This window comes from Capra hircus, chromosome 15 (genome assembly GCF_001704415.2).
Source record: "Capra hircus breed San Clemente chromosome 15, ASM170441v1, whole genome shotgun sequence".
NCBI classification, from domain to species: Eukaryota; Metazoa; Chordata; class Mammalia; order Artiodactyla; family Bovidae; genus Capra; species Capra hircus.
Genome location: NC_030822.1, coordinates 1,762,276 through 1,775,208, shown reverse-complemented (window position 1 = coordinate 1,775,208; position 12,933 = coordinate 1,762,276). Strand labels below are relative to the sequence as shown.

The following is a 12,933-nucleotide window of genomic DNA, read 5'->3' as shown; positions in this document are numbered from 1 at the left end:
CAGGAAGAGGACTGCAAAGCGCTCTGTGGCTGTGAGAAAACGGAAGCACTGATGGATAAAGAAACTTCAGTTGAAAAGTGTGCATGCAATATTTCATTACAGTATTATTTTATTACAGTGATAGCTTGTATTTCAATATACTCCAGATAAAGACGCACTTGTCAACAAGACTTAGTGCATTCATTCCACAGAGATTTACATGCTGTTGAATCTGACGGGTCTTCACAGATCATCTCCTCAATTTTTAAAGTGTATGAGTTTGTAAGCTGAGATGCAGAAAATTAACTTGATAGGGGCTTCCCTGGCAGCTCAGTGGTACAGTCCACCTGCCAATGCAGGAGACACGGGTTCTGTTCCTGATGCAGGCGGGTCCCACATGCTGCGGGCAGCTAAGCCCACACACCACAACTACTGAGCCTGTACTCTACGGCCCAGGAGCCAGACGACTGGGCCCATGTGCCGCAGCTCTGCGCCTGTGCACCCTGTGGCCTGGGCTCCCAGCAAGAGAAGCCACGGCAGCAAGAAGCTCGTGGGCCCCAGCCGGAGGGTGACCCCTGCTCTCCACAGCCAGAGAGGAGGCCCTGTAGCAATGAAGACCCAGCACAGCCAAAAGTATAAATGTCAAATAAAAACTCTAAAAAAGAAAACTACCTTGCTCAATAGCTAGCCCAGAATAAACACATCTGCCAACTCACTCTTTCCCAAGCCTAGTAAAAGCCCATCCTTGCATGTGGTTCCTCTGCAGGAACTTCTGCAGGCACCTTCTATGTTGTCGTGCAGTCACCAAGTCGTGTCTGACTCTAAACACATATTAATTATATTTCAAGAACACCGTGTCTTGATAGGATATTGCCTTCATTTAAATTATAATGCACAAGAGGTTGAGCAATCTTGTCTATTTTTAAATGAGTGTTAATTAACAAGGCATGCTTTGGACCCAAGGCAATCTCTGAAGCCACACAGAGTGGCTCCCGAAATAATGGTTTTTATTGTGTTTAAATCAAACTGAGTTTAACTCCATTCCTGTTTACTCATTGCCTTCATCAGTCTGAACTCAGTGTTTGATGTTTCAGAGAAGTAACTGAGAAGTAGGTGCATAGTGCATGTGATGAGATAACTGAAGCGGCAGGGGCTGACCAACCAGCAGGCAGTTCTGAGGGGAAGACAGAGCTTTATGTATGGAGCTGAGGGTTGGAGATGAGGTAGATATTAGCTCTGCCTTTTACTACCTGGGAGTAACTCTAACCTAACTCACCTGAAGCTCGTATTTCCATCTGCAAAATTAGGACCATTAGGACCCTACTTTATAGTATTGTTGTGAAAATTAAATAAAGTAATACATTTAAAAATAAAATTCTGGATGGTTAGCATAGTCTAAGAGTAGGTATAGTGTCACCCTGCTTATTTAACTTATATGCAGAGCACATCACGAGAAACGCTGGACTGGAAGAAACACAAGCTGGAATCAAGATTGCCGGGAGAAATATCAATAACCTCAGATATGCAGATGACACCACCCTTATGGCAGAAAGTGAAGAGGAGCTAAAAAGCCTCTTGATGAAAGTGAAAGAGGAGAGCGAAACTCTCTCCTCTTGGAGAGAAAGTTGACTTAAAGCTCAACATTCAGAAAACGCAGATCATGGCATCTGGTCCCATCACTCCATGGGAAATAGATGGGGAAACAGTGGAAACAGTGTCAGACTTTATTTTGGGGGGCTCCAAAATCACTGCAGATGGTGACTGCAGCCATGAAATTAAAAGACGCTTACTCCTTGGAAGAAAAGTTATGACCAACCTAGATAGTATATTCAAAAGCAGAGACATTACTTTGCCGACTAAGGTCCGTCTAGTCAAGGCTATGGTTTTTCCTGTGGTCATGTATGGATGTGAGAGTTGGACTGTGAAGAAGGCTGAGCACTGAAGAATTGACGCGTTTGAACTGTGGTGTTGGAGAAGACTCTTGAGAGTCCCTTGGACTGCAAGGAGATCCAACCAGTCCATTCTGAAGGAGATCAACCCTGGGATTTCTTTGGAAGGAATGATGCTAAAGCTGAAGCTCCAGTAATTTGGCCACCTCATGCAAAGAGTTGACTCATTGGAAAAGACTCTGAAGCTGGTCGGGATTGGGGGCAGGAGGAGAAGGGGACGACCGAGGATGAGATGGCTGGATGGCATCACTGACTCGATGGACGTGACTCTGAGTGAACTGCGGGAGTTGGTGATGGACACGGAGGCCTGGCATGCTGTGATTCATGGGGTTGCAAAGAGTCGGATACTACTGAGCGACTGAAATGAAATGAACTGAACTGAACTGATGACCCTATTTTATAGTATTGTTGTGAAAATTAAAGTAATACATTTAAAAATAAAATTCTGGATGGTTAGCATAGTCTAAGAGTAATAGTGATTATACTGTTATGAGGATGGGATGCTTATCGATATGTTGATTTGTGAAAATTGGGTGGTGACCTGGAGGGCTTCAGGAATGCACAAGTTTTAGCCTTACAATCTTCCCCCTCAAATTGCCTTTTTTCACACACAAGTGCCACTGAGATTGTTCTGTTTTCTCCCGTGTTTCTCGGGCTATCCTTGCTTTGCCTATACAATTGACTGTTTCAGTAATTACATGTGACCCATTCTTTTGCTTAATTTCTTCCTCGAAATACATACCTTATTTGAAACAGTCCCTTTTTAAAAACTCATTCTTTGTCTTATTACTGTCATCTCAAAGCAAAACCACAGAGATCTAGCATGGAAAGCCCCTTGTTTGCGGGCTGTCTTCATTCTCTAGAGCTGTTGTTACTGACTCCAAGCTTACTCTGCTCACCAGACGACAGGCCAATGAATCTGAGAGACAAGGTGTTGTGGAAAGGCATATGACTTTATTCAGAAAGCCAGCTGACTGAGAAGATGGCAAACAGATGTCTCAAAATAATCATCTTACTGGGGCTTGGATGCTAAGTTCTTTCTAGATCAGAGATGGGGGAGAGGTGAGGAAGCAAAATAAGAAGGCCGTTAATTTTGTAAAGACCTCCTAGAATGGCAAGCCTCGGACAGGGGATGTCTTAATTTCTTCCTTCTTGCCGTCTACAGGTGGACAGAGTTCTCAACAAAGGCACTTCAGTTTGAGTCTGGCAGAGGGGCAGAGTTTTCTGAGGCAGGCCTTTATGTATGATTACAGTAACAAAAGCAACAAAAACAAGTCAAAGAAACAGTTTCAGCAGGGAGTTAGAATTGGTTCTTCCCCACAACACTACTTTGGTGGCAAGCACCATGTTGTAAAATATTTCATTAGAATCTCTTCTGGTGTAGGAACAGTATTTTAAATACTTTTCTTCAAATTGGAAGCCTTTGGAAGGGCATCTATCTTATGCTAACTACTAACAAAGGTATGACCTAAATCAAATCCCTTATGATTATACGTGGAAGTGACAAATAGATTCAAGGGATTAGATCTGATGGACAGAGTGCCTGAAGAGCTACGGACAGAGATTCATGACATTGTACAGGAGACAGAGATCAAGACCATCCCCATGGAAAAGAAATGCAAAAAAGCAAAATGGCTGTCTGAGGAGGCATTACAAATAGCTGAGAAAAGAAGAGAAGCAAAAGGAAAAAAGAAAAGGAAAGATATACCCATTTGAATGCAGAGTTCCAAAGAATAACAAGGAGAGATAAGAAAGCCTTCTTCAGAGATCAGTGCAAAGAAATACAATAGAATGGGAAAGGCTAGAGATCTCTTCAAGAAAATTAGAGATACCAAGGGGACATTTCATGCAAAGATGGGCTTGATAAAGGACAGAAATGGTATGGACCTAACAGAAGCAGAAGATATTAAGAAGAAGTGACAAGAATATACAGAAGAACTATACAAAAAAGATCTTCATGATCCAGATAATCACGATGGTGTGATCACTCACCTAGAGCCAGACATCCTGGAATGTGAAGTCAAGAGGGCCTTAGAAAGCATCACTATGAACAAAGCTAGTGGAGGTGATGGAATTCCAGTTGAGCTGTTTCAAATCCTGAAAGATGATACTGTGAAAGTGCTCTACTCAATAAACCAGCAAATCTGGAAAACTCAACAGTGGCCACAGGACTGGAAAATGTCAGTTTTCATTTCAACCCCAAAGAAAGGCAATGCCAAAGAATGCTCAAACTACCACACAATTGCACTCATCTCACATGCTAGCAAAGTAATGCTCAAAATTCTCCAAACCAGGCTTCAACAGTACGTGAACCATGAATTTCCAGATGTTCAAGCTGGATTTAGAAAAGGCAGAGGAACCAGAGATCAAATTGCCAACATTTGCTGGATCATGGAAAAAGCCAGAGAGTTCCAGAAAAACATCTACTTCTGCTTTATTGACTATGCCAAAGCCTTTGACTGGGTGGATCACCACAAACAGTGGAAAATTCTGAAAGAGATGGGAATACCAGACCATCTTACCTAACTCCTGAGAAATCCATATGCAGGTCAAGAAGCAACAGTGAGAACTGTACATGGAACAACAGACTGGTTTCAAATAGGAAAAGGAGTATATCAAGGCTGTATATTGTCACCCTGCTTATTTAACGTATATGCAGAGTACATCATGAGAAACGCTGGGCTGGATGAAGCACAAGCTGGAATTTAGATTGCTGGGAGAAATATCAATAGCCTCAGGTATTCAGATGACACCACCCTTAGGGGAGAAAGTGAAGAAGAACTAAAGAGCCTCTTGATGAAAGTGAAAGAGGAGAGTGAAAAAGCTGGCTTAAAGCTCAACATTCAGAAAACTAAGATCATGGCATCTGGGCCCATCACTTCATGGCAAATAGATGGGGAAACAGTGGAGACAGGGGTTGAATTCAATTTTGGGGGCTCCAAAATCACTGCAGATGGTGATTGCAGCCATGAAATTAAAAGATGTTTGCTCCTTGGAAGTAAAGCTATGATCAACCTAGACAGCATATTAAAAAGCAAAGACATTACTTTGCCAACAAGGTCCATCTAGTCAAAGCTATGGTTTTTCCAGTAGTCATGTGAGAGTTGGATGTGAGAGTTGGTCTATATAGAAAGCTGAGCACCGAAGAATTGATGCTTTTGAACTGCGGTGTTGGAGAAGACTCTTGAGAGTCCTGTGGACAGCAAGGAGAGCCAACCAATCCATCCTAAAGGAGACCAGTCCTGAATATTCATTGGAAGGACTGATGCTTAAGCTGAAACTCCAATACTTTGGCCACCTGATGCAAAGAACTGACTCATTGGAAAAGACCCTGATGCTGGGCAAGATTGAAGGTGGGAGGAGAAGAGGACGACAGAGGATAAGATGGTTGGATGGCCTCACCGACTCAATGGACATGAGTCTGAGTAAGCTCTGGGAGTTTGTGATGGACAGGGAAGTGTGGCGTGCTGCAGTCCATAGGGTCGCAAAGAGTCGAACACGACTGAGCAACTCAACTGAATTGAACATTTTCCTCCTAAAACTTTTGAAACTTCATTTTACAAGCCTGTACCTTGAAGATATTATGTTTACCAGCCCAAACACACACGACCACTTTTAGCATATACTATGTTCTGTTACCAACCAGTTCTTTATAGATAAATGAGTGGTGTGTGTGTCTGTGTGTGGGTGTGGGTGTGTGTGTGTGTAAGGTAAGTAGCATTATGATTTCTAGTTTACCATTAGGAAATTAAAGACTTAAGAAGTTATGTGTTCGAAAAAAAAAAAAAAGAAGTTATGTGTTGCTCTAATATTGCACTGTTAGTATGAGAGTTGAGATTCAAGAGTTAAATCCACTTTTGGTCAAATCAAATGTCTATGCTTTTAGCCATTCACTGCTAACTTGTGTACACATTCTAGTAATAATAAGCATGAAATTATGAAGAAAAGGTCAAAATGCAGTTTGGATTTTGTTAATTCCTATTAGACACTTTTATGTTGATGTTGTTTAGTCGCTAAGATGTGTTCAACTCTTTATGCCCTCCAGGCTCCTCTGTCCATGGAATTTCTCAGGCAAGAACACTGAAGTGGGCTGCCATTTCCTTCTCCAGTGATCATCCTGCCCCAGAGATTGAACCCACATCTCCAGCACTGGCAGGCAAGTTCTTTTTTAAAAAAATTAATCTATTTTTCATTGAAGGATAATTGCTTTACAGAATTTCGTGGTTTTTGGTCAAACCTTAATGTGAATCAGCCATAGGTGTACATATATCCCCTCCCTTTTGAACCTCCCTCCCATCTCCCTCCCCACCCCACCCCTCTAGGTTGACACAGAGCCCCTGTTAGAGTTTCCTAAGCATACAGCAAATTCCCGATGGCTATCTATTTTAATATGGCAATGCAACTTTCCATGTTACTCTTTGCATACGTCTCACCCTCTCCTCCCCTCTCCCCATGCCCATAAGTCTATTCTCTATGTCTCTTTCTCCTATTTCTCCCATTGTTCATTGCAGCACTATTTACAATAGCTAGAGCGTGAAAGCAACCTAGATGCGCATTGACAGATGAATGGATAAAGAAGTTGTGGATATGTACACAATGGAATATTACTCAGCCATAAAAGGAACACATCTGAGTCAGCTCTAATGAGGTGGATGAGCCTAGGACCTATTCAGTGAAGTGAGTCAGAAAGAGAGAGATAAACATGCATTCTAACACACATATAAGGAATCTAGAAAAATGGTACTGAAGAATTCATCTGGCAGGCAGCTTGTTTACCGTGAGCCACCAGGGAAGCCCAGGTGCTGTTGCAGTTTAAGTGTAAGCAGGAAGGGTTAACTTTGGTTTTACACGGGGTCTGCTTCTGCGGCTTTAAGCCTTGTTTCGCTGCTTTTGTTTTTTTAGACGTGCGCAGTGGCCTGCCTCAGAGAGAGAGCCTGACCCTGGCCGCCCGGGAAGGATGCCCCGCTCTTGAGGCCTTTGTGTCCCCAGGGGCAGTGCCAGCGCCCCTCACATGCCACTGACTGTCCTGGCCCCAAGATTCACTTTGGGGGGCCAGGATCACAGGTAGATGTGGCATCCTCGTTAGCCCACATGACAGGAGGTATTCCGTTTCACACCAGCCATGAAATGACTTGAGGAAGTGAAGTGAACACGTCCCCCTGCCTGAGGCTTGCCAGTCTAGGAGATATTTGCAGGAATTAAATGGTCTTTTTACTTTGTTTCCTCGCCTCCCCTTTGCCCCCCAAATCTCTGATCCATAAAAGAACCTGGCCACCAAGCCCCCGGCAAGAGGATTATTTTGAGACACTAGCTTGCGGTCTTCTCCACCAGCCAGCTTCCAAATAAAGTCCCTTCCTAGTCCCATCACCTCATCTCGGATTCATTGACTTTTCTTGCAGCAAGCCAAGCAAGCTTGGACTCAGTAACATAAGGATCTTTTTACCTCTGCTTTTTTTGTTCATTTGTTAGTATTGATTTGTTTCTTACCTCTATGGAGCAGCCAATATTTGATGAACAAGATGAAATTACCACTCAATCAGAGGATCTATCTAGGTTATTTTTCTGTTCATATCTTTCGGAAAGCAGGATGGGGTTTCCTGGGTATCAGTAAACTCTATTGATGGAAGTTTGACGTTCGCATCCCAGTCTCACCTCGATATCAGCTGTAGAATGATGCAGAAATACTGTCAGAGGAGCTCTCCTTCCAATTATGGTCTCGTGATCCCAAAGTCTCTCAGGCAGGAAAATGGAAGAAAGAATATTAACATGGTTTAATTCCTGAACTTCCTGCGCATTCTCTCTGTCTCCTTAACTCCTCCTCCTTTGAACAATAAACATCGTAGGATTACCTCTGTCATATAATTCACAGAATTGTTTCTGTAAATAACAAATTCCAATAAGAGATTATCCTTTAAGAGCCAGTCAACTTCATTTTTCTCTTGGGGTGTTTCCCTGACTCTGGGTACAGGTACATGTCAAATGCTGGGATGAAGCTTCTGTGTACTGACAAGTATGACTAGTCAGATGAATAAATGATGGCTGTTTGGGTTCAGCATGCAGAGCCGTCCCTCTAAAATGAGGTCACATGGATGCTGGGCTTTCAAAGCCTAATGCTGAGGGGCGTGAGTGTGTTATAGAGACGCAGAGTTCGCCAGGAATTTCCCTCGTGGGCACATCTACAGGTTCTCACCCTACTTTCCCATGAAAGGCGCAATTAAACTGCCTGTGGGGACCATGCTGATTATTCCCTTTGTACACACATGTTTTTTACTACTTCTTTTTTTCTTGTTATTTTGGTCAATTTATTATGAACACATAATTTACATACAATTTACATACAGTAATATCCAAAATTTTAGTGTACAGTTCTAAGACTTTTGTTAAATTTACTTTCAAAGAACCACTATCACCTGAATAAATTCCTATAAACTTCTTCGGATAAACACATTTTCCTATCCATTGCCCCTGACAATCAGAGAACTTTGCCTTTGCGACAGTGTCCTTCACTGTAATCCTGGAATACATACTCTGAGTTGGTAATCTTCCACTTAGGATTTGGAATTCACTCTTGTTATTACTTGTGTCATAAGGAATCTTTACTGCAGAGTCATATTCTGCACAATGGACATTACAGGTTGTTTATCCTACTTCGTACCTGAGGAACATTAGTGTTTGTTTAAGGGTCTGGTGATTAGAAATAAAACTGACATAAACATTTGCCTAAGATATTTGAACACAAGCATTCACATCATTTGGATAAATATCTAGATGGGTTGCTTGATCATAGGGTGAGTATGTGTTTATTTAAATGAAACATTGCGAAGATATTTTCTGAAGTGCTCTACCATGTCAATTTCTTACCAGCAATGCATTAAAATTATTTTACATTTTTACCATTATTTGGTATTTGTTTTTAAATTTAAATTTACTTCTTATGTCATTTTTCAAAGGCATATAATGTCATTTTCCATATTCACTATGCTGTGTATTACATTCTCATGGCTCCTGTGTTTTATCACTGGAAGTTGGTGCCTCTCATTCCCTTCCCCTCTTTTGCACCCTTATTCCCACCCCGTGGGCAGCCATCAGTTATTTCTCTATGAGTTTGTTTTCAGTTTGTGCTGTCTTTTAGATTCTCATAATGGTCAGAATGACCATCACCAAAACATCTGGAGAGGATGTGGAGAAAAGGGGATCCTCCTACACTGTCAGTGGGAATGTAACTCCGTACACTACAGAGAAGAGTACGGAGGTTCCTCAGAAAGCTAAAAATAGAACTAGCACACGATCCAGCAATCCCAGTCCTGGGCACATTTCAGAGAAAACAATAGTTCAAAAAGATACATGCACTCCAGTGTTCATCGCAAAGGTGTTTACAATAGCCAGGACATGGCGACAACCTAAATGTCCGTCGACAGGTGAATGGATAAAGAAGATGCGGTAGGTATACACAGAGGAATATTTCTCAGTCGTTAGAAAAGACTGCAATAACGTCATCTGCAGCAACATGGCTGGACCTAGAGACTGTCATGCTAAGTGAAGTAAGTCAAACAGAGAAAGATATATGTGGAACCTTATTCCGCTCACATGTGGAATCTTAAAAAGTGATTATACTAATGAACTTAGTTATGAAACAGACTCACAAACTTTGAAAACAAACTTGCAGTTATCAGAATGTAAAGGTGAAGTGGTGTAATAAATTAGGAGCCTGGGATTAACATACACACACTACTATGCATGGGGCTTCCTAGGTGGTGCTAGAAGGAACCTTCCAGCCAACGCAGAGACGTAAGAGACACAGGTTCGATCCCTGGCTGGGGAAGATCCCCTGGAGGAGGTCACGGCAACCCACTCCAGTATTCTCGCCTGGAGAACCACATGGACAGAGGAACCTGGAGGGTTACAGTCCATGGGGTCACAAAGAGTCAGACACGACCGAAACAACTTAGTATGAATACACTAATATATGCAAAGCAGATAATCAACAAGGACCTACTGTATAGCCCTGCAATTCTACTCAATATTCTGTAATAAATTGTATAGGAAAACAATCTGAAAAAGAATGTATATATACTGAATCGCTTTTCTGTATACCAAAAACTAACACAATATTGTAAATCAACTATGTGTGTGTTCAGTCGCTCAGTCGTATTCAACTCTTTGCACATCCATGGACTGTAGCCTGCCAGGCTTCTCTGTCCATGGAATTTTCCAGGCAAGAATACTGGAGTGAGTTGTCATTTCCTCCTCCAGGGGATCTTCCTTGGATCGAACTCATGTCTCCTGAACCTCCTGCAGAGGCAGGCAGATTCTTTATCACTAGCTTCACATTCCAATATAAAATAAAAATTAAAATTTAAAAAGAGGAGTTTTAGGAAAATGGAAATACTCTTCATGGTATTATAATGATGCATTCAGTTCACTATACATTTATCCAAACCAGTAGCATGTAGAATACCATTAGGGTGAGCTATGGATTTGGGTTGATTATTTTATCTTATTGAAAATTGTAGTGTGAATGTGTTGTGATTCAGTCAAGAAGAAATATTAATTCAACATATTTATGTATCTCCTAATAAAATGTGCCAAAAGAGTACAGAATTTCATTTAAAATAATTATTTTTCTCCTATTCAGAATCACAGAATAGTTATTCAACAAAAGAAATAACTACAAATAGACATAATTTTATATTTAATATCAAATAACTGCTAAAATTATTTTTATTAAAAACTAGTCACAGTTCACTTTTTCATTCAAAAGAAGTTTTACTGGAGTATGGTTGATTTACAATATTTTGTTAGTTTCTGTTATACAGAAAAGCGAATCAGTTATGCATATATATATGTCCACTTTTTGTAGATTCTTTTCCCATATAGCTCATTACAGAATATTAAGTAGAGTTCCTTGTGCTATACAATAAGTTCTTATTAGCTATCTATTTTACATATAGTAGTGTGTACACGTCAGTTCCAATTGACCAATTTATCCCTTCCTTCCCCATTCCCTCCTAATAACCATGAGTTTGCTTTTAAAGTCTGTGAACCTGTTTCTTTTTTGTAAATAAGTCAATTTTACCATTTTTTTTCCTGATTCCACATAGAAGTGATATCATATATCTTTGACTGACTTCACTCATCTGACAATCTCTGACTGACTTCACTCATATGACAATCTCGTGCTCCATCCGTGTTGCTGCAGATGGCATTCTTTTGTTCGTTCTTATGCCAGCCACATTTCATCGACCTTTGACAAATTCCTCTTTGCAGTGTGTATGTGCCCGCATGAGACACATACCTGCACCTTTGCTTATGGGCTTGACTGTACTCCTGTTTTAGTGTTGATGTTTGCATTGACAGGTAGTCAGCCAAACGTAAGTGAAAATAGCATCAATAAGTTTTGACAAGTGGTTCTTAACATTTCTAAAGCTTCCCATTAGCCAGTCTCATTCAGGTTTTAGATTTTAAAATATGTTTTATTTTTTACCGGATGACAGATTTTTAAAGAGATAAAGATGTCACCTCAAAAATGTAATTTTTTTCAAGTCCACAGACTTGAAAAGCAACAAGTTACATGGCGAAAGTCTGAGAGGAGTTAGATAAGATTACTGTGCATACTACAGTGTTAAAAGTCCCAACCCTATAGATATATCTGTCTTCTCAACTACCTTCTTGAATGCACTCTTGGCCTCCTCGTTCCTCAGGCTGTAGACCAGTGGGTTCAGCATGGGGATGACCACGGCGTAGAACATGGACGCCACTTTGTCTGAGTCCAGGGAATGGCTGGAGCTGGGCTGTAAGTACATGAAAATGACGGTCCCGTAGAAGATGGAGACAGCAGTGAGGTGGGAAGCGCAGGTGGAGAAGGCCTTCTGGTGACCCCGAGCTGAGTGCATCTTCAAGATGTTTACAAATATGAACAGGTAGGAGATCAGTATAACCAGAAGAGCAAAAGAGACATTAAAGCTCGACATGAAAACAAGAACCACCTCGCTAATGTGCTTTTCAGAGCAAGAGAGAGCCAGGACAGCTGGGACATCACAGAAGAAATGATGGACCGTGATGGACTTACAGAAAGGAAGACTGAATATGTCTCCAACATGAAAGCAGGCATTGAGAAACCCACAGATGTAGGACCCTATGGCCAGATGAGCAGACACACTTGCTGTCATAGTTGTGGTATAATGCAGAGGTCTGCACACGGCTGCATAGCGATCATAGGCCACTGAGGCCAGAAGATAATTTTCCACAGTAGCAAAGGCGACGACGAAGATCTGAGCAGCACATGCGTTGTAGGAGATGACCTTGTCTCCGATAAGTACCCCAGCCATGGCTTTTGGAGTGACGGCCGAGGAGTAGCCAAAGTCCACCAGAGACAGGTTACTGAGGAAAAAGTACATAGGAGTGTGCAGACGAGAATCCGAGAGAATCAGTGTGATCATTCCCAGGTTTCCGACCAGAGTGACGAGGTATATGAGAGTGAACATGATACAGAGGGGGCTCTGTAGCTCGGGGGCACTGGATAGTCCGAGGAGGATGAACCCAGTCACTTCCGTGCTGTTTTCCATTAGTGCTGTTTGGGAACCATGAGATGTCCTGGAGCAATGAGAAATAAACGGAAAAGTGACCTATGAAATAATAAATTGTAATGAAATGGAAGTGCCTAATTACCTTGTGCATTATGTAATTAATAATTTGTACTTCAAAATTATCTTGATTTAATGCTAAGAGCTTTACATTTAAGTTTGTGCATGTGGCCACTCGTGGTAAAGAACCCGCCTACCCATGCAGGAGACATAAGAGACGTGGGTTTGATCCCTAAGTTGGGAAGATCCCATGGAGTAGGAAATGGCAACCCATTCCAGTATTCTTGCCTGGAGAATCCCATGGACAGAGAAGCCTGGCAGGCTACAGTCTGTAGGGTCGCGAAGAGCTGGACATGACTGAAGCGATTTAGCATGCACACACGTGTGTGTATGTGTTTGTGTGTGTATGCATATATGTGTGT

At 41.7% G+C, this 12,933-nt stretch overlaps 1 protein-coding gene across 1 annotated transcript; it reads right to left on the bottom strand.

The window, feature by feature from the left end:
- LOC106501738 (olfactory receptor 5B2-like) lies at nt 11,543-12,493 on the bottom strand. Its single transcript, XM_013969943.2, has one exon. It carries the CDS (start codon nt 12,491-12,493, stop codon nt 11,543-11,545), a length of 951 nt encoding a protein of 316 aa, XP_013825397.2.